Raw genomic sequence first — 26,219 nt, forward strand, 5'->3', positions numbered from 1 at the left:
GAATGTTCCACATGCTTCTCTGCGTTTGGTGGCCAGAATTAGTTTGCAACTGAAGCTACTGCTGCTTACTTTGACAGACTTCCAAGTAGAGTATGTGTCTGCAACTTCAAAATAATCACTGTGTTTTTGGCTGTGAGCTAGATTGCAAAATGGAGTGACCTCTCAAATGACAGAATTTAGTACTGAATGGCAGCTGGTTAAATCCCAACTCAGGCTTGGATTAGGTTGATGACTTAACTTTTGTCAGCCTCAGTCCTTAGCCAGTCTGGACCTGTTTTAGTGCATCGGATAGAACTGGAAAACTGAAAAATAATTTAGCTTCTCTTCAGAGCACCAAGGATACACTCCTTTAGTTATTCATAGTGAGATGTATCCCAGTGATTGGTGTCTTATTCTATTCAAGACAGTTTAGACATTAATGAAATGGTCTTGTCACCAAGGTACAGTGATGCATTGAGAGATAAATGCAGTGTGAATGCTTTGGCCAGAAGCCTATTAACATTTTAAGAACTGTGAGGTGATTCTGCTGTGAAAAGTGAGTGTGTACAAATGGGTGTCTGTGTGTATGCCACGGAGTGCACTTAAGTTCACATTAGTGCATTTACATACCACTGCCTGTGTATATGTGTGTTCATGAAAAGCCTCCATATGCTTCGTGTTCTCCCTTTGCCCTGGCTCTGTCCCCAGAGTGAGGGTAAAAATAGCATCCTGGTGTGTATAGACAGCCTTCTGTGTTCCTGTGTGTAGGAATCTGGAGCTGTGGGGGCCGTATCACTCAGGAAATGGCTTTACTGGAAAGCCGTTATTACAGATATTTTTTTAAATGGTCAACATTTAAAATGGGAACGGACAGAAGGGTGTGTCTGTGTGCATGTGTGGGTGTGTGTGCATGCATGTGTATAAGTGAGGGGGCTGTTTTTGGACTTCAAGCTTCTCAAAGGGGCCCTATGTGCTGCTATCAGCCTCTGGGACACTGGGATTGGCACCGCAGCCCAGAAACAAAGCAGTTTGTTCATTTCCTGGAAGGCCATTGAACAAGTGTCTCAGTCAGAGTCCATAACCAATGGGTGGAGAGGGAACGAGAGGGTTTAGGTATGTGCGTAACTGCGGACATAGACGGATACAGCACAATTACGTAACATGCCCTGGCTGTATTGCTGTTTTTAAATGTACAGTAGCACAGGCAGTGTATTCCTCACTAACAGTTGTCTTTAGCTTTTCTTTTCTGTCTCTCCTGTCAGCCTTGAGCTACAGTAACCTCATTGAGAAGGTGTCACCCCCTCCATAGTGTAGGGGACACTGTACCCCTGGCCAGGTTGAAAGAGCACAATGCTTGATCTGTATTTACTTGCCTCTGTGTCTTTTGACCCACATCTTCAGGCTACTGCATGTGGCTCCGTGACCTTTCTGATAAACAAGTTGGATCAGTTCAGTGATGGCATCCAGGAAGTCCAAAGCAGTAATTCCTCCCACCCAGCTGTGGCCAGTTCTGACCAGGAGCAGGAGGGCATGATGGTAAGTCAAGCACAGTTAAATCAGGACCAGTCATGAATGCAAAAGTAGAAAGTTTTTTCCTGTACATGTAGTTGGAATACTGTGAAACATAATACACTGAAACAGTAAAGTAAATGTAGAATTATAGAGATTTATGCAGATGCTATGCATATGTATGTAAATTACATACAGGCTTGCTTAATCTTTGAATTAATTATATATATAGTTTTGATTACACTGCTGTGTAATCACAGCATCAAAGCTTCAATTAGGAAGTACAATTTTGAGGTACCTGTACTTTAGTTTTATAATTTCATTTTCTGCTACTTCATACTTTGATTTTACTATATTTGAGAGTCTGAATATTGTACTTTACTCCACTACACTGTTGTTTTGCATGAAGAGTACTTTTACTTTTGATACTTGAAGTATATATGGTGCTAATCCTTTTGTACTTTCACTTAAGTAATATTTTTATGTAGGACCTTTAACTGAAACAGAGAATTTTTACACTGGTATTGATAGTTTTACTTGAGTAAAGAATTTGAATACTTCTTCCAACACTGGCCATACTATTCATGGCCACACACACACACACAATCAAACAGAAGTTACCATTAGAGTACCACACACAGGTTGGACAGACCACCAACTCAGGTTTTTTTTAGAGGTACAGTATATTTAAGATCATTTCTGGAGGAGGAACACAGTTTGTGGATGGCTCCTGTGTTGCTGACCTCTCACAGGGCATCCAGCTGCCTCAAATAGCTCTTAAACCAACCGCACACAACTTTAGGAATTCATGTAAAGTCTGTGTTTAATTGAGCTAATCTTAATCAAACTGCCTGGCCACTCAGCAAAACAGGTGTTTTTAGCTTTGTGCTTCATGTTCCCTGCAGTGGCCCATCAAGGTGCATTACACAACACAAAATGATGATCAGTAAAGTGTAAAATTAATAAAAATGGTTAGTTCAGCTGCCTGCCTTAGTGAACTTGAGGAGAGGTGGTCATTTATCTGAAAAATGCCAAATATTTATAGAGGAATAAAGATTAAATGACCTCAGCCCAGAATTGTAATGCATGTCTTTTAAATTATTATTATTTTGGCTGCAAAAGGTGTTCAGGGTCAGTAAGGGTAATGATCTTTAGTAGTTAAATATCAGAACCACTTCTCCAATCAAGATGTTCCTCTAAACAGCACAATTTCAATGATGCATAGCATCTGCATAAATCTCTATAATTCTACATTTACTTTACTGTTTCAGTGTATTATGTTTCACAGTATTCCAACTACATGTAAAGGAAATGATTTCAAGTATTTGGCTTAATATAGAAGAACTGCTGAAATAACTGCCTCCACTCCAAACAATAATCTTTGATTTGACCCTTTTAATTCTTTTTACGATGAACTTTGTACACACATTCATCGCTCCTTCAGGATGAACTGCATTTGCTCTTAACTTCCATCTAGTGTCATCATTTCAATTTGTCCAATACTGGTTTATAATCAAATAATGTACCTGCAAAATATTCACATCAGCTTCAGCTCTATTTTATGTTTAGTGCAAATGTTAACATGCTAATGGTGAACATGGCAAACATTATAGGCTACCTGCCAAACCTTAGCATGCTACTGTAGCATTGTCATTCTGAGCATGTTGAACCTTTATTTAGTTCACAGCACCACTGTGCTGAAGTACAGCCTCTCAAAGCTGCTGCCGTGGCTGCAGTCTTCCGACTTGTAAATGGACTTTCCACTGTGGGGAATTTTCTCCATTAAATTCCTGCTAATCAGACAAACCCTTTAATAATTAACAGCAACAAATCTGGAAATACAGGCATACCAAAACTGAAGTTTAGTTGAGAAATTTAATGACTTTCAGTTTGAACAGACTTTGTTTTGAGGATACAATGTCCTTAACATTATATAACTTTGACAGCATTATACCTATGATAAAAATGCTCTATGTAGCCAGAAAAGTAATTTTCTAGACAGACAACATTGTATGTTGTGATGAAGGAAAAATGTCTTTCTATGTGTGCACTTGTGGACTGGATTCTTGTTTTTTTTTTTTTTGTTTTTTTCAAAGGCATTCTATTTATGGAAATTAATACCATTCCTTCTTTCAGTAACACACATATTTGAGCACACATCCATGTTATCAGTTTGGCAGTGGGAAGGGGAGAGCGGGAAGCACAACGCTGAAGCGGGTACAGTTAGTTGTTGAGTCATGAGGTCAAGCTGGGATGGACTTTCCAGTATTGTCAGTGAGCAGGGACGCAAAGGGGGTGAGGATCATCTTAGATAAGGGGGGATTTTTCTGAATGAGAGAAGGGCAGACACATCATCAGCAGTGTCATATAACAAACATTCCCCAGCAGCACTACAGCCACTAAATACTGCACAGAGACCAGTGGAGGGTACAGAGAGCTCCTGAAGAGACAGGTGACATGAAGACAGGGACTAGGGTAAGAGACTGAAGGAGACGCAGCTCCACAGACAGACACTACATACAGCATGTGTTGAATTTTAGCATGAAATCTTGGGACATAACTGCAATTAATTTAAGAAAAGACAATAAATGATATTGTGCAACAGTTTGAGAAGTCATATTTTATTTTACTTTTTGACGACTTGAATTATTCGTATCTTCTCTCAAACATATAGCTTTGTAGTTGAAAAACCATTGTTGAGAAATCACCTTCTTTGTGCCACACCTGACTACTACTTGTCCTCCCAGTGTGCTCCCACTGTGGACAGGATGGTGAGCCGAGGTCCGAGTCAGGATCAGGGAACCATCAGAGCTCCAGACAAACCTGAGCCACTGACCAGGCGGCGCTCACGACCTTTGACTCACAGCAGACCGCTGACCCGCACATCCCTCCCATCCTCGACGCACCTCCATGTTCGATGGGCCAGGGTGAGCCAGACTGCGTTTCTATTTGTGTTTATTGAGTTGGGAATGAGAGATCTGCATTGTAAATATGGACTCAGTCTTTTGTTGTTCATGGCAAAGACTGTGAACCTAATGGCAACAAGTTGTGTTTGATTTGACTTTGTAGTGAATTATGCAGTCAAAAAGAAGAGGGTTCAGTATTTGGAGATCTGAATGTTACTTCCTCTTTACCACTCTGTGGCTAAGATAAATAGAAAACATTTTGGAAAAATGCAGGAAGAACTGTTGTGTATCCATTTGTTCTGATTTCTTTGTTTAACCCCAAATGCAGCTAGGTGACAGTTTACTGCAGCTTCTCCCACTGAGGCCCGCAGTTTGCCTGTATGATAACACCAGGGTTACCACTCCCAAGCAGATTTAGTTCAAACCTGTAGTCTTCCCTGCTGTTAACGCATGCTTCACTCACTCTTTAGAAACAGCTTGAATGCTGGTTTGGAGCTAAACAACATCAAACGCTGCAGCTGACCCTGCAGACGGGAGCTAAACAGCCATGTCTGACTGATATAAGCAACCACTCAATCTGAGGAACTGTTTTGATGTCTACAAAACTGAGCTTGGAACATCTTTGAGTTAAACTTGCCTTTATTTGTCAGTGGGTCATGGAGTGATGGACAGGAAACAGGGGAGACATTTTATGTGCTACACTGGAAATTTGTAAGGTTTTCACAGGAAAGTGAATGTTTTCTCCACTTTCTCATTGACCTGTTCCTTGTTCTTTCTTTCCTCCTCTTCTCTGGGCATCTGGTCAGTCTTTGTGCTTTCTGTAAATAAGGTGAAAGTAAAAGGATGAGACAGCTCTGCCTCATCCAGTAGTATGCAAGGTCACATTATACTGTGTCAGCACTGCAGGGCTCTGCCTGGATAAAGCTACTTCACTTACCGTAATTGTTTTTTTTTTGCCACCAGAGGGTCTAGTAAGACTCAGCTAGAGATGTGGGATTTTCCTATGACAGTGGCAGCATCCATGATAAGGTGTCTGTCTTGGGATGATCTTTCCCACAGTGGTTAGGTATTATCTGGGAATCACCTTCATGCTAACTCTGTTTTGACTGGTTAAACTGGATTTAGAATTTGGGTCATTTTTTCAGTGTAGATGTGCATCAGGGAAACTGAGTTATAGCCTCTGGCAAATATAGTGTTTACATTCTGCAACGCTTGAGAGTGTTCATAGGAACCCACCAAGTATTTGTATATGTATTACTTTTGTTTTGGTACTCATTGTGTATTTCTTTCTTCATGTCAGGATGATTCGAGGATGGCCACTGGATCAGCAGGTACGATAACTGTTTGTGAGTGTGTGGGAATGTCTCCCACAGGATTTTTAATGTGTATGTCAAACCTCAGCCATCCAGAAATAATCATGTACTGTTTCATCTATAACACACAGTCTTGCTTGAACACATGCACAGCATGTTGCATATTCAGGTGTATAAACACAGATAGTCCGGTGAGCTCATTCCAAAAAAATCTAATAAAATAAAATGCTGATTTGGACAAATGTATTGTGTGATAACACAGAAGAGCCTTTCTTCTTCTTCTTCTTCTTTACTAGAGCAAAGAATAAAGGATTTCTAATTTAAAATATCTGGTGAGTTAATAGAAACAGTAATATGAGTTTTTTCCTTCTGGGATTCAAGTTCCCAGAGACTTGAGTCTGAGAAGATGATTAATGAGTCCAGCTCTGACCCCTGCCCATATCTCTTATCCTCAGAGTGTGTCCCTTTTGACTGACATGCGCAGGCGTCACGGTGACTGTCGTTAAATGTAACCCATGCAGATGTCTTGGTGACAGAGTCACAGTCTCTGCACTGCAGGGTTGTTTATTTTTATGCATTTTGTCTGTATGTCTGCGAGCTCACACAGACAGAAGTGGCTCTGATGTGCCCACCATCAGCAAGGGGCATATTAATATCAGTGATAGTCCATGGAGGAGAGGTGCAGTGTGGGTAATGAAGCCTCAGAGGCTGCAGGGAGGTCAGAGGTGATGCCATTAGTGGCATACAACTGGGGTGAGAGTGTGTGTGTGTTTGTGTGTATATGAAACCAAGAGTAAGAAACATTTTATACAAATGCAGCAGCGCTGAGGGAGGAGTGTTGATTAGTTTCATGCTTCTGGTTTGTTTTCTCATTTGAGCGTGTTTTGACAGAAATCCTGTTGTATCAATTCGTGTTTGCCAGCAAGTGTGGTCTGTATCTTAGCTAGAATATGACAGAATATGATATGCACCTGTCTGTGCTCACACAGTTGATATCAACTCTGCTGTCGGCCAGATAAGCAGAAGATTCCTCCTGGAACTGCAGGTGCTGATACCTGTGTTCTCTGCTGGGGGACTGTTTTTTGGATGTGTGTGATTGTGTGTATGAGAGGGAATGTAAGCCATGATGATATATGGTATACGTCACATCTGCCCTCAAGGTACTGAGGAAATAGTTTTACTCCTTGTGAACAAAAAAAGGGTTTATTTTTAAATATATTTTCATGGAGCATTAATTTGCAATAGCAGAGGAATGTTTTCATATAGATGCTTAAGCAAATTAATTGATATCAGACTTCATCTTTGAGGTCACGTCCATGGTGCCTGTGGGGCAGTCGTACTGCACAATGGACAGAACCTGATTTTCAGTGTTCCTATGTGTAGCTAGCTGCAGGGAAATGTGCTCAACTGCACAACACATTTAATAACTGTAGCATTAAACAAGCAAAAATGCTTACAAAGAGGTAGGAGTACGGTTAGCATGTACGCTAGTGCCGAAAAGTCAGCTTATGGAAGAGCATCCACACTGTTACTTGCAGTACTTGTGTAATGAGTAGTTTTTATACCATTACGTTATGGAGTTGCACCATTTATATGCAGTCCCCTTTCATAAATCATACTTAAAATCCCCCCGCAAAATATGTATGCATGTAAGCTACCTTCCTAAATTTTGGACACAGAGAACAAAAACAGAAGTAACATGCTGTCAGCAAATGACCTCAGAACACATGCAAGGCAGCCAGTGATGACTAAACCGTGTTATACAGTCATGATGAGCCAGTGTTGCCTCTGCAGCAGATGGATATAGATACAGCAGCATCTTCAATAAATGGCATTTTTTGTACAATATGTTAATACTGTATATCAAACAGGTGATTTTCAAGCACATGCATACAATTCTGGGAACAGGGATACTGATGCATTTAACCAAAACAGTAAAGTTGTGTGCCTTCTTTGTAGAACTGAGAGGAACTGCAGAGTCTGGGCTGAATTCTCTGTGGGTTTGTCATTACATGTGTCCCCTTTCACATGCACAAATACACAATACTAGCACCATTTAACCAGTCACCGTTTAACACAGTACCTGCACAGCAAAAAGGACCACCATGTACATGTAGAGTAAACATGCTTATGTAACTAGTGCAGTGAAGCAAAGTTAAGAAGCTGTGTTTCCACTTTGTTACTCTTCAGTCATAGTGTTTCACTATAATTATGCACTCATAAAGTTTGTGATAATAGGTTTCATGCACAGTTAATCAGTATATGAGAGCTTTATAATGATTGTTTGATTGTAACATAAGTGTCTGCCATCTTTTAAGCATGTGCACGTGTTGGCATGTGTTTTTGGGGACACACACGAGTGCATGTTTGTGTATTGTCATACACACTTGTGTGTTTGTGTGTGGTCTTGAAATCCTATACAAGCACAGCGAAGAGAGTTGAGGAATGAAGTTGGTCCTTGAGGATTTTCTTGCTAAAATGCTTAACATTTAATAACCTCACTATACGTGCATCGCTGCTAAGTGCCTTTGAAATGAAATACTCCGCAACAAGTCCTTCAATCCGCAAGTGATCTGCACTCCCATGACCTGTGGAGTTTCCTCTGCATCCATTAGCTATTGTTTCCCCTCCCAGTCCTGCCCCTGCTCCCTCTACTTCCTTACCGTAGTCTGCACCCTGCAGCCCTCTGCGCTTGGTTTTCAAACCCCCCACGTCTGTCTTCAAATTGATGCTCTTCCCCATTCAATGTCAAACTTTATACCTCAGGCTGAGTCTGCTTCCTACGTCTCAGCCCTGCTTTCCTCTGTTTCCTGTCTCTCCTCTATGGCTGACCCTTGGCTTGTGTCCCCTGGCCTCAGCAGGTCACAGCGATAGCCATCTCCTGCTGCAGGTGATCCAGTCTCCAGTATAGGAGGTGGTCAAGCTAAACTGTTTTATCTTCACAAGCTGGACAGGGTAAGTTGTTGATACTGTTAGTGGAGAGTGTGGGGGTAGACACTCTGAATTAGCTTCTGACCCACTTTCCACTGGCCCATTTTTCTGAAGCAATTGACCAGAGGTGCATTCCTCAGCAGCTGGTGCAGAAATATTTACACAGACAACGTGATACTGTTGATTCAAGGCCATGTGAATATGTGGGTATGATGTTAGCTCTCAGTCATGTTGTGATGACACATGAGAACCATATGGGTCCTAAAATAATAAAAATATGCATTATTTTTTTCATTCTACTGTACTGAATTTAAGTGAAACCTGCTGATCTAACTTAAATGTCAGGGAGGAAAATCTGAATCCTTTCCACTCAGGCGTTCTCCTTCTTCTACTGGAAAAACAAATATCGTCAATCTCTGAACAAAAATGGCTTTATACCTTTATTGTCGTATTTTTTTGTCTTAATTTGGGTTGTCTCTTTTCTGATCACCTGACCCACTATTGTATTTCCCTCCTGAGTTCCTCTGTTGCTGAGCCTTTGCTGCCTTTGGTTCTACAAGAGTTGCCTGTCAATCACATTGGTCCTCTGGTGTATCAGTGTCAAAGGTCACGTTAGCAATATCACCTCCGAATGCTAAACATAGCCACAACAAGCTAGCATTTGATTCTTTTAATGTTTTTACTGTCTTTACTTGTTTTAGCTTTTGTTGTTTGTAAAGGTTCATAATAATATAAAGTAACTTCATCTTTACAAATACAAACAATACAAACAGATGCTATTTATAGTATTTACTTCATATTAGGTTGTTGAAGGACATGGTCGTGAGTGAACACAAACAGATGTGATCTGAATGTTGCCGTGTTGCTCTTCAGTATACTTTGTAAGGAAGTGGGCGACATAGGGAATTACTGTGATTCATATTAGGATGTTTAGGTGCATGTGTGTGTGCTCTCAGAGATCACTAAAAACAGTGAGCTGCAAATTTAGGTCAAGGTCACAGTGCCATCTGTGCAGAGGTTAAACAGACTGGTGGGGCTCTGCTGCTGACAGTTGCTTTGACAGGATGAGAAATTTGTCTGGATTCTTCTGTTGTATGAAGATTTCCTGCCTAGTTTTGTCATTTGTTTAGTTTATACTGCAGCTCACCTCAAGACTTCAAGTGAGCAGCTGTTGAGAGGTGACATACACTACAAGTGCAGGGGGTTATGTATGCATCTGCGTTTCAGTCTCAGAGAGTAGAGTCAAGTGAGCTCAGCAGTGTGGCCTGGATGACTGAGTGTTGCTGAAAATAGAAGACAGAGCAAGCAACAAGGATGAAGCAGAGAAATAATGAGCAAGAGGAGGAGGAAGAGTGTACAGGGGAGCTCAGTAAATGTTTTTGACACAGCCTTGCACATGCGCTCTGTTAAATCATTGATTAGTCTGAACTCATTAACCCAGGCTCTGTATACATATGCAGCTCTGACTGTTTACAGTAACGCCATCACAGTGCAGGAGTGTCAGCCACAGATAATCTAAGATTTTGAGGAATAATATGTTTAGAACAGCCAATATAATACAAATCCATTCTGTGAATGTTTTGAGTTGTCATTGTGATTTAGACATATAGTGACATTCAGGCCTTAGTTAATGAAAACATGACAGGAGAATCCCCGTGGAGACGTTCATATTCAGTCCTGTATTTGTTCTGAAAATCAGATGTCATGTTTGTCCAGAGTGTGTTCTTTGTGCTGGTTTGAGACGTGGAATGTGTTGGGTTGATGTTTTGATTGCCTGCTGCTGGAGACAGACGTTGTGTGGTGTTCTGTCTCTGTGCAGGGTAGAGGTTGACCTCAGAGACCAGCTCACCATCCACATATCATGGCCTTCAACATCACAGAGCAGAAATACAAATCTGAAGCGGGATCAAAGTCACTGGAAGTTTTGTAGCTTTCTCACAGAGGTGTTTAATTTCTGACCCGTGGCCTCTCTCGTTCTCACTTGTGTCTCTTAACATCAGTCCACTAAGAACGTATATCTGTCACTGCAATGTCTGGCGCAATCCAAGTACTGTTTAAAGGTATTAAGGTAAAATATGATTTTTAGTTTGCCAGATTAGTGCCGGATTTGTTAGATGCTGAGTTATCTCAAAATTTTTATACAAAATGTATGACGCATTTTTAAAAGTTCTTATTTGGTCACTTGGATTTCCAGCTGCTTATCAGTACAGATGGATGGTGCTGTATCAGAACAATCAAATGAAAAAGTATTGTTTGTGTTACAGCAATTTTCTTGCTCATATTTATGAAAAATGTTTAATGGTTGCATTTCATAAAGGTCATAAAGGTGATTTGGCCGTACATTGTGTAATCACAAATTACCTACAGTATTTTCCCTTAAAAATAGGAAGTTGTAAAACTAGAAATAAAGGGGGAAATCCCAGAGAATTAAATGTTTAAAAGGATGAGTCACTGTTACTTTATCTTCTTGTCCTCAGAGTTATGTCAGTAAGCAGTGTACCCATTACATACTACATAATGTAGTATGTCACTATGTTTAGTTGTAAAACAACCTGTGTATCTATTCTATCACACACATTTAATTGTGCACAGACCGTCTCTGTATCTGTGACAGAAAATTCCTAGCAACACACTTTAGTTGCAAGTTGTATGCATGCTGTGTGGCATGCCTGTGTGTTAGTGTGTATTAAGGGGATTGAAAGAGATCCTTGTTTGGGTCAGTGGGTGGGTTTGGGTCGTGGATAACGTGTAAGTTTACAGTGTATGTGTGTGTGTGTGTGTGCTTGTGTGAAAGAGAGAGGGAGTCTTGCACATGGGGAGGGGGGAAATCCGCCTCTCACATCTGGCTCACCCTGTCATAGTAGATCCAGCCTCACACACAAGTTATGCTGAAACATGTATGTACCTTCTCCCTACGAGACGGACTAAGAGGGATTGGGGCTGCAGTTAATTTAGTTAAATCAGTATATCTTTAGTGGGTCCGAATCCTGCCAATAGGACCCCATCCGCCGTCGGTGGTGCAGAAAGGTGACGCAGCGCCAGAGAAGCTTGCAGCCTACCAGGTGAAGCGGTGACGACCATTGCGGCAGCCGGACGCAGCAGCCGGGGCGCACTGTCCCAACCGGGGTCGCTCATGCTTGAATAAAGAGACTGAGGAATAACGGGTGTTGACGGACCGCTGGTTTTAGTCCGGGAATATGCACCCGACTCTACTGCAATGACAGCAGAGCGAAAGTCGACCAAGCTACAGCTGCGGCGGTCGATCAGCGAGCAGCTGCGGGACTCCACGTCCAAGGCTTGGGATCTGCTGTGGAGGAATGTCCGGGAGAGACGGCTGGCAGGTCAGAGAGCCAAAACCAGTGGTGGTGAAACTTATTTACCCTTAATGTACGGAATACAATCTGTCCTCGTTTTGACTGTCACAGGTCGGTCAGATCCATTAGGATACATACATAACATCCGCATGAGACGTGAGCTGCTGGCACCCCAGTGTCTTAAACACAACCACACACACGTATCTTGGTCTGAAAATTAATTTCTGGCTAAGCGGATGAATAGGCTGTTTGTATTTTGCTTGTCAGCGTCGGAGTCCATCTTCTCACTCTACATTATTTACAGTACATCCAAGACTAGAAAAATAACTTTGGCGAATCATTTTAGAAGGCTGTCGAAGACAAAAGTTTGTGGCTACCGCACATAGCCTCTGTTATGCCTGTGGTGTCATGCGCAGCGCGCTCCTTGATATTTTGGGAAGGTCATTGTCAGATTTAGTGCTCAAAACAACACAAGCACAGAGCCAGCAGGGGTTCAGTCGGGGTTTTGGATGCCAGTCTCCCAGCATATCAATGGTGTATTTTACTTTTTAAATAGTCCAGAGAGCAACAAGGATTTAATTTGGTGGATTTAGGATTCTATACATATCTGGATGAAGTCAGACGATCTCATGTACATTCTAAAGCACTTATTTTGGAGGGTCAGTCAGTGTGGCCTGGATGCGCACATGAGGTCTTCTCTTAACCGTGCGTCAGAGAGGGAGGAGACAGAGGAAAGTGAAAGACGTAAATGCTGCTGCTGCCTCCTCGGTTTAATGTAATTACTGAGCCTCTTAAGAAAATTAAACCACAAAGATTGTCCACATCCGTAACACCCCAAACCACCACAGGCCAAGGTAGCGGTCAAAGCCCACATTGTTAAATTTCTTTTTCAGAATTGCATGATGGACAGTTACTACCTTTACTGGATGTTGCTGTAGTGATGCTTTGCACACAATTAATACCAGAGGAATATCTGTTAAATGGAGCATGGCAGAGCACCTGCTACCCCAGTAATCCTCTTTCCTCCTACTTCTCATCCCAAACCCACAGTCCCTCCTCCACCACCCCAGTGCTTAACCCATCAGCTCACAAGGCACACAGTTCACATAGGTCTGGGTCAGATTGGGAGAAAGGGGATCCTTAAAACGTGCACACTTGACCCCTCTGCTATTCAACAGAGAATTTTCCACTGTATGGATTAGTCAGGGCAATGAAATATTATATAAGGAGTTTTCCACAGCATTATTTTTTGCGCATAACATTAAAAATAAAAAGATCTAATAAAACAGTTAAATTATCGGTAACAAAAGATGGACACAAGGACATAGAGCCGAGTACCTATGTTATGTACATAAAGAGAACGTATTCAGTATTATTTAAATTATGAATCAAAGTTTCAGTGGCAGTTGAAGAAAAAAGACTTATAGACACATTAGCAACTTACAGACAGAGGCTTTATTGAACAGAGCAGAGCCCTAAAGATTAGTGAGTGAAGTCCAATGACTGTGTAACTGGTGGATTTCTCAGGGCTGATTGAAACGAACTTCTTATTTGAGCCACTCTCTATGTTTAAGGACACATACAGCGACTTCTTTGTGCTTCCTTGCATAAATAATTTAAAGGCTGCCTCACAAAAGTAGGTGACATGTTTTGGTTGAGCATGCAGCAGCATTTTATAAAGGTAAAATTCCACATTTCCTCCATACAAATCGTATTTATCAGTTGCCTGTTAATAAGCAGTTTTATTTAGAAAACTTTGGAATATGCGAGATACTGCGGCGTCTTTAGGATTAACAAAACTGCACACATTTTAACTTGTCAGTTTTATAATTAATTTTTTAAAAAGTATGAATAATTTTTGGTTTCATTTGCTCCTTTTTTGAGCCTCGGTACAGCTCAGATCAGTTAGTGTCATCCTTTAAATTACATAAAACACACAAATGCTTTTTTATCATGACAGATTTCTGATTTTTCTCCTTCTCTCTCTTGATATTGCCAGTTTCTTTCACTTCTGCTCTTTGGGATTTGTATCAATAAACTTATCAGCTGTATTGCAAAGACATTTAGGCATCATGTGGTAGAATTACAATAAATTTTAGTCATTTCTATTCATCTCAACATTCACAAATAATACCACCACTGGTTGTTGTTGTGTCCCTACCCCCTGCATATTTAATTCATTTTTACTGTAACTGATTTTTCAGTCTTCTCTTCAGTTTGCATGATTATTTTGTCCCCTGGTAGCTTTTATTGAGGCAGAGTGATGGATATTATATTACTGTCTGCTTACTACAGCCCTGCCCTGTGCCAGTCCATTTACTATTCTATTTAGCTCACTATCATGTTACTCCGTCAGGCTGCTGTGCCCTGCATTAAAGCTTTCTCACTGCTCTGCACACAGTTGTGTTTTTAGGTTTTCTTTTGTCAGTTTATTTTCACTGACTTGAAAGTAATTAAACAACTCACACTTACCTTTTTGTGGTGACAAATATTGACATTGTGATCATTTTCTCCCAGATTGCCTGAAGAGGGCACTCTAATCAAATCAAATTACAGATTTAATATTTCTTCCTGTGATTAATGCACATCTCTGGGACTTCAGACTGTTCACTCACACGTTTCTATCAATGTACAACCTGCAGACTAAAATGCTACCCTGTAAGATCTGTACTGTGAGATCAGGTACATGTGTGACTGCTGACCTGAACTGACTTTGCAATATTTGTTGGGTGTGTTGCTGTGTGGATGTTCAAACAGGGAAAGCAGGTGTTATATATGTACTGGGCCAGTTATGTTAAATGTCATGTGGTATGAACTTGGTGTGGGTTTAGAGAACCTTTCTCTGCATTAATAGCAATAGCTTTGCTCCTACATTCATTCCTCAGGGCAGACTCACTCATCCACATACTCTATTGTTCTTCCCCCTTCCCTTTTACATTAGGATGTGGCTGTTGGAATTGTCTGTTTGTTTGTTTGTTTTTTTTTATTTCCTGATCACATTGCCCATGCACATCTGCCTGAGGCATGTACCAAAATTTGTCTTTGCCAGAGCTTCAGGAAGTGAGGCAAGGTTCTCAGAGCTCTCAGGTCATTGGCTGCTGCTCATGTGACCAAAAGAAAGATCTTGTGGGAGCAGGAGCTTGTGAATCTCCCTCCTTTCTCAGCTTAGAAGTCAGCGTGTGTGTGTGTGTGTGCGTAGGTGTGTGAGGAGAGCAAGGGTGTCATATGAGTCAGGTGGTGTGATGAAACTTGTGTATGTTTGGCTGCGGTGAGTTGAAGGGAGGAGGCGGGTGGGGAGCTGATTCGACTTCCAGTGAAGGCATGTTAGAGGCAGGAATTCACAAGAAGTGCTCACAACAGCTCATCAGGGAGAGAGGGAAGAAGACTTATAGGCTAGTGAGGATTGGACTGTTATGTTATGGAGGCTGCGGACAGCGTTATTATGCATGATGTGGACACTGTGGCTAGTTCAGCAGACTGTGGAGGTGCAGACAGAGCACATACTGCAAGGAGGGAAGAGACAGTAAAGACCAATCTGGACAGTGTAGACACTGTGGGGTACATGGAGAGTGCTGAAACTGTCTGTACTGAGGACATTGCAGACAGTGCTGATTTTACAGACAGTAGGAGTCTGGAAATTGATGACACTGTGGACAGTATGGATCAAAATGCTGAGGGTGAAAGTGACGCATGCGAGAGTGACAGTGACAGTGACAGCAGCAGTGAGCGAACTTGTCTGGAGGCCATGACACTTGACTGGCAGGAATACTACCTGAGGCGGGGGGATACCCCTCGACAACGCTCAGCCTTGCGCCTCTCACGCATCGTTGCCCGCCAGCAGCTGCTACAGAGACTGGAACAAGGTAGAAACAGAGAGAGTTAATGGAAAGTTACAGTGTTGGTATGTCAGTGATGGAAGAAGTGCTCAGATTGTTTACTTAAGTAAAAGTAGTAATACCACCATGTAAAAATACTGTTGCAAGTAAAAGCCCTGCATCCAAAGGTTACTTAAATAAAAGTACAAAAGTATTGGCATCAAAATATATTTAAAATACCAAATATAAAAGTAATTATTATGCAGAATTGCACATTTTACATTAACATATATTATCTTACTGCATTATAATTATTGATGCATTATTGTGTATCTCACATTTAATGTTGCAACTGGTAAAGTTGGAGCCAATTTTAACCATACCTTCTGTGGGTAGCTTGTGAATTTACCACTAATGATCAGTCACATTTTATGATTATTTTTAGTTTTGTTTTACTAAAACAGAAAATGCAACAGTAAATGAAGTTATCAAATAAATGTAGTAGAGTGAAAAGTACAATATTTGTATCTAAAGTGTAGTGAAGTCATAGTATGAAGTTCAGGTGCTTCAAAATTGAGTAAATGTACTTGGCTACTTTATAGCTCTGCTGATTATATTTGTGAATAGTTTTACAGTGTTTGCAGTGTGAACTTGATTAGATGGATGTTCTCTAAAAAGAAAAAAGGTAGAATTATATAAACTTCATCAATTGATGAAACATTTTTCCACAGTGCTTGTAGTTTTTTCCTCCTTTTTGCAGGTTGGATGTGGAATATGTGCATAGTGAGTGTAAAGTTCCCTTTGGGTTTCTGTTCTTCTGTGGATGAACTCAGGAAACCCCTAATATTTTTGTCCATTCAGAGACAGAGAAGTTATCTGAGTGCAGATGCAAACAACACAAGCTTCAGAAAGTATGTCAGTTTTAAAACATAGGAAGGAAGGGTCTGATTGCAGCCTTTTCATGTGAGACTCTGTTCTCCACATTTGGGAAACATTTTTCCTCTTCCACAGAGATTTACACAACACCAAAATGAATAGGCATGACTCTTTGAAGTAATCCAATCCATCTATCTTCTTTAATCCCACTTTTTAACTATGCTTTATTGGCAAAAGCTAACTGCAGATTGTCAGTACTCCCACTCCTTTCTGGTTTGACTCCTCCAAAGACATCTTCCATAAATATGAAAGAAGTCATAACAAATCCTAAAGGACTGCAATGTTGTTTCTCTCCATGTCGGCCCTTCCCAACTTGACAGCTTTTGTATTCCATGACTATTTCCTCAGCTTCCTGTCACATGACTCATATTTCCCAGGGAGTGTTCATAAAAGCAGAGGCACTGGCTACTGTTAGTTCATCTCCTTTGGCTGGTGAAGTTGTCCCATGTGTGACACAGGTACAGTTTGATCTATCAGATAGTGTGTTTGCATTGCTTTGTCGTGAGCCACCATGATGACTTTGGCGTGGTGAAGCAGCAGAAACTTGTTAAGTCTTGTGTTAGGCATTGATTCCCCCCCACACTTTACTGATAAATATGTTTCTGTGAGCCAGATCTTGTATAAAACATCTATAAAACTGATATATGTGGAGAAGAGAGAGAGATATGAGAGTTATGGCAGGTTAGGAATGTAAATGGAGAAGCAAGTTTATGCCTGTGCTTGGTCGGGTGATGGTTTGACCTATTTAACACACTCTCTCACTCTCACACACACACACACACTCCCCAGTTGAATTTCACTTCTCAGCAGCTGGGAGATGTTCATACAGATTTAAATGAAAAAACTTAGCGACTTCTAATCAAAGTGGAACAAATCCCTATATGTAGTGCTGCTACATAGTGTTGCACTGTATGCATCTTGCCAGCACAACACAATGGCAAAGTAACAAAGTTAGCAACTAGCTGGTGAACTAGTGCAGCATTAAGCAACTAGAACAAGGGGAGACTGTCTCACCCCAAATAACGTCCCTGAAGGGTTCAGGCACTTTTAAGGTCAGACATTGCTGATTGGTCAAGCACACTGAGTGTTTTCTGCAGCATCTGACAGAAAACAACTGCAAACACATTGTTTTGCTTGTAGTTCATGGCTGACCATAATCTGAATGGAATGACCCATCCTTTACAAGATGTTATTGGTTGGCGATAAAGTCCGGGCTTTGTTGTCGATTTTGGCTGCATTGTCACAACAAATGACATGAAAGGTGTTTGTCATGATTTTGATACATCAGCAGACAAATCTGCTTATCTTCAAGTGTTTGGCCTTGCAGTGGAAATGCAAATCACGATGCACTATAGGAACTTTTACTCCTGGCAAAGTTCCTGAAATTGAACTTCTTGCAACTTTTAGTGCAAACACACCTAAAGATGCTGGGTCCCAAATTCATACTAAACATTAAACCAAAGCAGGTTTTCAATATTCAGCCTGTTTATACTGGAAAAGTTGCCAAAATTGAGTAAACAGTTACCATGCATTCTGACAGCAGGCATTTAGACTTGTCATAGCATCAAAGTGATACAAATTTCATTAACAGTGCAACTTGTTATTAATTACACCTGTGCTTCTCCTGTGCACTAGTATGTTGTATGGAATCTGGATACACTGATGTTGATGTTTCACCGTGAGCCGAAAACAATTACATGAAGCCTTTGGAATATAGATTTAGTTTGATGTTTAGGGTCATTGTCCTACTGCATCACCTGTCTTCTTCCAAGCTTCAGCTGCTGAGCAGCCACTCCGACATTATGGTATACATTAATGTTAAATGTGTCATTCTGCATCTTGAGTACTTTTAATACTTTAAGTATATTTTGAAGGTAATACTTTTGTACTTTTACTTAAGTCACATTTTGAATGCAGGATTCTTACTTGTAATAGAGTATTTTACACTGTGGTACTGCTACTTTTACTTAAGTAAAGATATCTGACTACTTCTTTCACCACTGGATTCAACACATACAAACTGTCACCCTACACCCTTACAGCCTGAGGCTTCTTGGTCAGCTGACAGAAATTTAATATGCCTGTAACATGTTGCTTTTACGCCCTCTGCTGGAGTAAAGGTGGCATAACCACACACACAACTTGATCACATTCAGTCTTCTCATCTCATCATAGCCCACCCTAGTCATATAGCCTGTGAACACTCATCACAACCCCAGTGCTATTAATAATTATGGTCAACTGCTAACTTAGAGTAATGATATTATATCCAGGGCTGTCAAACCTCTGCACCTGAACCTGCTGTGATTTTACACCAGTGGGGGTTTGTTTGGTTTCACAGCACATTCCTGAAGGCTCATCATCATCACAGATGAGCCACATGGGACAGGACAGACATATTGCTCCTTAAGTCCCTTCCTCCCTTCCTTCCTCCTTCACTCCCATCACTCCTCCTCCACTCCCATCACTCCTCCTCTGTCTTCTTCAGTACTTTTTTATGACCTTTAAACATGAAGGCGTAAGTGCCTTAGCTTATGTGGGAATATAGCTGCATTCCAGGCATACTCTGCGTGTGTTTGTCTGTGCATGTGTGTAGCCTTGCAGAAGGTGTTTGACTGCTCAGTTACTTTACAAAGTACACTATAAGTTAGGCATGTTTTGCCCCATATCCATGATGTTTATCTTTCTTAGTTTTCTAACTGATTTGAACTGTTTAAATAAGCAGCATGTAAATATAGCTATCCAGCACCATTCTTCATTAGCATACTTCAGTCTGTCTGACAATTGTCCCAGCTGAGTCCCAGTGACACGTTCAGTCCACGAACTTCTTGTTGCTGCTCTTAGCTCGCACGCCACTCTGGCGCATGGGAAATACAGCACAGATGTCCTGCAAGGCGCCTCATGGTCCCCAAGACCCCATACCAGCCAGACATAGCACTGAGAACAGGCAGTCAGAAAGTCTAGTTTACTGGTGCTGGACAAAGGGGAGGAAATGAAAGATAGAGGAAATGAAAGGTCAGGGAAAGAAAGGCAAGGGCACATGCTCAGAGGAAAAGCTGTGCTTGTATTGCGTGTATTATGTAACTTAGCTGGCACCATAGTTATGTATGGAATTACCTTAAAGCCCCTTTGTGCCATGCGTGGACGTCCCTATTCACACACCCACACACAGTCAGACACACAGTCATACACATGCCATCTGTCTCCCTTCCCTGCTGTCATTCTAGGGGCTTGCTGCTTGTTCTCATATATTCTACACAGTAGGAATGCAGCAACATGGAATAGAGTGAAGCAAAAGCACGGTGGGCAGCTTGGATTACCTCTGTCTGACTGTGTGCATTTGTATGTTTTGTGGCCCGCTAATAACATATTTGTGCACTAATTAATCCTATGATTAAATTCTGCACAGTAGTGCTTTGTTTGCCAGTAGTGTTTTTGTTCCCACGATGGCAGGAACTTTGCCACTTTGCACTTGTGCACAAACACATGGACAAGTAAGTTAAGTCAATTACATATGCACAAACAATGAAATGTGTTGCGTTGTGCTTTTAAAATCTTTATATGGGACTACAGTGACTTTATAACGCTTGTTACCTTTAAATGCTACACCAGAAAAGTAAGTGTAAGACCAGTTCCTAGATAGAGGGGTTTGAGGCTTTGTGTAGAATTATTAGGTAAATGAAGTGTTTCCACTGTCGACAGTCTGCAACGACCAGCACTGAAAATCTATGCAGGTTTACACCAGATATACATATATTTTAGCTCACACACCAGATCTCTGATATATTGGAGGAGAATGTGTTTGTCTTAGGTTTGTAAAAGCATTTTGGAAGAATGGACAGTGGATTTGAAAACTTGCAAACCAGTTCATATAAAAATACAATGATTAATACAGTGAAAATAAACTTGGGTCAATCTGTTTCTAAAGACTTTTCACCCTCTTCTGTCTGTCTGTGTCACTCAGTCCCTGGTTTGTTGGCTCCTACTCAAGACAAATTATCAAAAAAATATCATTTAGTAGTTTTCTGAAACAGCTGTAGAAAACGTTACACACACCATGTGCATTTGTTGACTGTGTTCAGGATTCGGTGCACTATTGAGTGTTTATTGTAATAAAGGAACATCCCAACCTGTGCAGCAGTGTGGCTCACTGATGTGTTTTGAATGGTCAAAACTGGATGTCTTGTGGCATATTGTGAAAATATTTTTGGAATTTTTATAACCTGGTTTCTGTCTTTCTGGTTTCAACTCTCACATTCAGTAAATAAGCAGCTGATGTGGTATGTCTCCCTCCCTGTGGTTTTCCCACAGGATCTGTCCATCTTAGCTTCCCTCCCCACCCCAGCTGTCTGGCTGCCTCATCCTTTTTGCATTTTCTGACTCACCGGGGGCAACATCTGGACTGTGCTAAATGTCTCCACTGCTGTTCGCAATGTATGTGTATGCATACACACTGCATTCTCCCACACATTGTTCTAGTCCACAGTATTGTACAGTTAGGCAACAGAAAGGAGCTGATGTCAGAGCGTCCTTGCTAGCCTGCCAGAAGGCTCAGCTGACATGTGAGGTTAGCGTCCACCAGTCATTAGTCTGCGACTTCAGGGGCTGGCTGCTGCAAATGCCAGCTGAAATTAGCCATTTCCTCAATGGATGTGATTTGGCAACAGCAGCTCTGGTACTGAGAAAGATGTGGAGTTCTGTTGGAGCAGAGTGGAAGAAAAGGATGAGGGGGTGTCAGTGAAAGAAGCAAGAGGACAGATGGATTAAGGAAAATGTGTGATAGAGTACTATTGTTTAGAGGAAGACTTTGAGGGGAAGACGAGTTTAGAAGCAAGAAAATGCTTTTAAAAAAGTAAAGAAAGGGTAATGTTTAATAAAGCATGAGACCAAGAAGAAATGAAGAAAAGGTGATGCTCAGTGCAAAAAGGAAAAAGCAAGAAACTACAACAAGAGTGAGGAAAAGAAAGGAGTCTAGTGTGGCGTAAACCAGAGAGCTGTAAACGTAGAGAGATATTGTATGTGGATTTTCACCAAGCAGAAAGTGTGAGAGAGGAGGTTGAGAAGAAATTAGAGGGAAGAGAAAATCTGCTTGGGGCAGGCTGAAAGGCAGAGGCAGAGTTGTTAATACGAGGGCTGGCAGGACAACAAGGAAGAGAGCGTGGCATCGTTGGCACTCAGTAGAAAGTTGGATAGTAGCTAATGGATGTGCGATGGGACGGAGAGGAAACTTCAGTCTGAGCAAAGGAGAGAGAAATAGAAGCATGTCATCGTCTGCACCATGAGGGCTTCAAGTAAGTTTTCAGTTCTGTGTCTTCAGGTTTGCCACGCTGTAGGCTTCTCACTGGAATGTCTCTGTCCCTTCAGTCTATTTTCAGCGTTACAAACAAATACTTTTTCATGATTTGCCCTCATGTTGCTTCAGGCTGTTTATGATTTCGAGAGAGGAGTTATGCTGAGAATGTTGGGAGAGGGATGTAATTGCTTGGTTGCGGTGAAACGATCATTTCCTTTGACTGTTCTCATCTCTGATGGCAAAGACGGAGGCTTTTTAAAACTGCTGAACTTTGTCCCCAGTGTTTCTGCGGTGTCTCTCCCATCCACTGCAAGCACTTCTAAAGCTTTAAATGGGCCAAGTGAGAGTGAATGAGTAGGGTATTGTAAGGGGTAGCGAGTGATATTATTTATTATATTTACTAGCTGTGTAGACATTTATATTATTTTAACCTTTAAAAATTGTCATTTTTTTCATTTCTCTGGTTTTATTTTGTCCATATAATTGCCTTTCTATTATTTATAATTTCATAACTTAAAAAATATCCTTTTACAAACCCTGAGCTCCACAGTTTACATATTAGTGTACGAGTAAAGCAGTAAATGTATGTCTTTTTGCATTGCAGCGTTTATCTGCAAACATTTTCTTTTAACTCATGTGATTTCTGGCACCAAGATGATGCAGTGGCTCTCCAGAGGAGTTTTAGCAGAGTCTGCTCATAAAGAAAAAGTATTCACACACAAACACACATGCACATTTCAGAGCTGCCACTTTAGCGGTGTGAGTGAAACATATGCAAGTGGAAAAAGCAGTAAAACAAATGCATGTGAAACATCTCGTGACGCGGGTGGCGGCACCTAATAGGGCGTGGTGCCTGTTAGCTTTTTGCATCAGTAGATGGATTCTGGCTGTCAGCTCCTCTGACTGGATATCATTAAATTGTATAAAAGGTGCAACTTTTCCAGCGTTTCTATTCCTGTGAATTCTCTGTGGAAACTTCTGAGATGTTCCTCCCCATTATGCTCCAAATGCTGGGATGTAGTTAACAGACAATTACAGTGTTGTGGGGTTTTGTGTGTGTGTGTGTGTTTGACTCTTTATCTGTATTTAGCGTATACTTTGGACATGGAGAAAACGTACTGTAAACCCACTGGAATTCTCAGAGGGAAATTCAATAATGTAGGGACTTTCCTCCAAAAAAAGTGATGTAATATTAGGCCCCATTTCAGTTCAGTTTTTTTAATCACTCTGAACTGCTTCCACGTTTTGTATTTCAGGGTAGAACCATAAACACCAAAAAATATGTATGATAAGTCACATTTTGAATGCAGGAATGATGTATGTTGATCTCTATCTGCTTTATTTTTGCAGAGATTGAGGCTAAGGAGGCCTGTGATTGGCTTAGAGCAGCAGGATTTCCACAGTATGCTCAGCTCTATGAAGGTAACACACATAACCATGCACTCAGAGATGAAGTCCAGAATTTACCCAGCTGCCTTGTTTCACACAGACTTGCTTCTTCAAATATTTCCTTTTGTTCATTCCCGCTTCTGGTTTTCTCTCTCTGTCTTACTTTCTTTCCATCATCTCTGTTTCTCTCTTTCTTTCTGTTATCCGTCCATCTCTGTATTCCTGTCTTCTGTTCTATTTTGAGACTTCAGTTCCTGTCCAGAGGGAGTGGGTCATGGGAAAGGCCTTGTTATCACTGCTGGGATTCACAAGCTTCTCTTTCTCTCTTCTTTCTTCCACCTTTCTCCCTCCACCTTGTCCTCAGTGCACCCATCATGCCATATTTTTTTCATTCTGTCTTTTTTTTTGCCCAGTCATCTTTCCTACTTCCTTTCTTCCATTTTGCCATCCTTCCACCTTTCTGGAAAACCTGCATGATCATTAGGTCTCATATTGTTTAGGCCCAAACAGGAAATGGCCTCAGTAATCTAAGAAGTAGCCCAATCCAGCAATCCTTCTTTAGCAGCACACATACACACACATTTGTTGTCAATGCTCGTGAGGACTTTACATTGACTTGTGTTCATTTCCTGCACACTTGCCCCAACCTAACCATAACTGCTACTTGCCTAATGCTAACTCTTAGCATAACTCTGTCCTTAAAGTAAGTTGTCACCCTAAAATTCAGTTATTTACATGGTGGGGATCCGCAAACTGACATTTTCTCTTTGACTTTTCTTTCTCTGATTCTGTTATAGATTCCCAGTTTCCAATTGATATCGCCTCTGTGAAAAGGGACCATGACTTCTTGGAGCGGGACCTGGTGGAGCCTCTATCTCGGTAAGGACACAAACACACATATACATACAGTACATGCTGTACATTTAGATACCCACCCGTGCACACACAGGCCTCATTGTTTTCCTCTATCTGTTTCAGTACATGTTTAACACATCACAGACTCTTCTTCTCGGTTCTGTAGCCTGACTTGTCCCTGTGGCCTGGTGTTAACCGCTGTTCATTAGATGTCTGACCTCGACCCTTAATAAACCCATCCCTGTCTCCCACTCAGACACCCAGGCTTTGATCTGGCCACCTCCCTTCCCCTCCGACATGCTCTGATCTACCATTCAAAGAGCGGAGACCCTCAGGGGGCAAAATGGGGGGCTGAGGGTAATGAGAAAGGAGTCAGGAGATGCCAGTATTTTCTACCACATGGCTTTGAGTGTGTGTGTGTTTACGTCCCTCCATGATCTTTATGGTTCACATCTCCTATTCTCTTTTTAATAGTTTCCCTGCTTGCACCTTCATATTTTCCCAACTTCTTATCTTTTTTCTTTTTTCATTTCACCTCCACTTCTCCAGTGTATATTGCAGAGGAGGGTGGGGTAATTAGAGTCTTTGTGATTCCTGACAGGTACACTGAGAGAATACACATGAGAAACTCTGAGAACTGACTCAGGAGCTGTTAAACACACCCATAATTTGTGCTTTGCTCTTTGCATTGTCTGTGTTTTCAGAACTGTTTAAAATTTCAATTATGTTCTCATGTTTGCAAAACCTGTATGAATATATGCACCTTAAATAACTGGTTGTACAATCCTGCAGCAGAAATAAAGGGTGCAGATATTACAATTGTTTTCTCTGCATATTTTCCAACTTTAGTGTTTACTTCTGGCCAAAAAGACCCTTAAATGTGATATTCATATTGTTGATATTGCCGCTTCCTATTGGCAGTCCCGTGTATGCTTGTTTATATGAGAGGACAGAGAAAGTAAACGGTGAACAAATGATGATTTTCAGCTGTTGTATCAGAAGTGGAAATGTTTCAAATGACAGAGGTCATGAGCCTCAAAATATGTTTTTAATCACCCATCCTGAAAGGTACCAACACACCACCACCACAATGACACCACCCTCCTAACCACTGTTCACAACCCCAGTGATTCAGAGTATGGATGTGGAAGGGGGTGGGAATGGTGAGAAAAGGCAAGGGAGGCTGGAAAGAGACAGATTCAGGAAAGAAGATCAAAGAAGGAAGCTACTTAGAAGGAAAGGAAGAAGGTGGTAGTGAGCAGTAAGATAAGAGAGTGAAAGTGAGCAGCGCAGAACGAAGCAAACACACAACAGAACATTTTCAGCCTGCCAGCTCTCGTGTGTTTTACCGAATGTGTGTGTTACAGGCGTCTAAATACTCTGAACAAGTGTGCCTCCATGAAACTGGATGTCAGCCAACCCAAGAAGAAGGTAGGCCAAATCCTATTTGATATTTAACTTTTTATTTGCCAAGAAAATACAGTGTCCTCGGCCAGCTGTCATGAATAGATGCATGTTTCTATGATTTCGCTGCAAAGGATTTTTGCTGATCACACGTTTGGTCTGGTTGATTTATAGCAGATGAGACATTTGTACCGTAATTCAAACTTCAGTGAAGGGTACCAGCTGCACACTGTCTGCAAATCTCAGATGTTATTCAAATGGAAAATGTTTCAATCCCAGTTTGATCATTATCAGGTCAAAATGTTTAAAATGGTCTCCACACCAATATATGTAATTAGCAACAAGGCTGATGGCTCTATTGGGATGTGTGGTTAACTTGCCCAGAGAAATAAACATCTCAAAACAATCAATAACTCAGTAAGTACATGAAATGAGACATTAAAATATAACAAAGAACATCAGAAATGTATTTCATTAGAAGATTTTCACTGATACAAATCAACATATGTGCATGTTGCAGTCAATTCTGTGGACACCAATAATTGATTCACAAAAAGTTGTATATCTAAATATAA

The 26,219-nt window shown here is 41.1% G+C and overlaps 1 protein-coding gene across 8 annotated transcripts in view; it reads left to right on the forward strand.

The window, feature by feature from the left end:
* Positions 1-26,219, forward strand: part of stard13a (StAR related lipid transfer domain containing 13a) — a 43,481-nt gene that overhangs the window by 8,554 nt on the left and 8,708 nt on the right. For 4 of the 8 annotated variants that reach the window (XM_020620422.1, XM_020620424.1, XM_020620421.1 and 1 more), the window contains 6 exons: positions 1,381-1,515; positions 4,236-4,415; positions 5,695-5,725; positions 23,347-23,418; positions 24,183-24,264; positions 25,608-25,671. In XM_020620422.1, the coding sequence (XP_020476078.1) occupies positions 1,381-1,515; positions 4,236-4,415; positions 5,695-5,725; positions 23,347-23,418; positions 24,183-24,264; positions 25,608-25,671 (564 nt within the window). Of the gene's footprint in view, positions 1-1,380; positions 1,516-3,925; positions 3,964-4,235; positions 4,416-5,694; positions 5,726-11,310; positions 11,980-15,282; positions 15,816-21,414; positions 21,995-23,346; positions 23,419-24,182; positions 24,265-25,607; positions 25,672-26,219 lie in introns of those variants that run through there. The other 4 variants (XM_020620426.1, XM_020620428.1, XM_020620425.1 and 1 more) reach the window with 4 other exon arrangements.

Source organism: Monopterus albus, unplaced genomic scaffold, assembly GCF_001952655.1.
Source record: "Monopterus albus unplaced genomic scaffold, M_albus_1.0 scaffold237.1, whole genome shotgun sequence".
Lineage (NCBI taxonomy): Eukaryota > Metazoa > Chordata > Actinopteri > Synbranchiformes > Synbranchidae > Monopterus > Monopterus albus.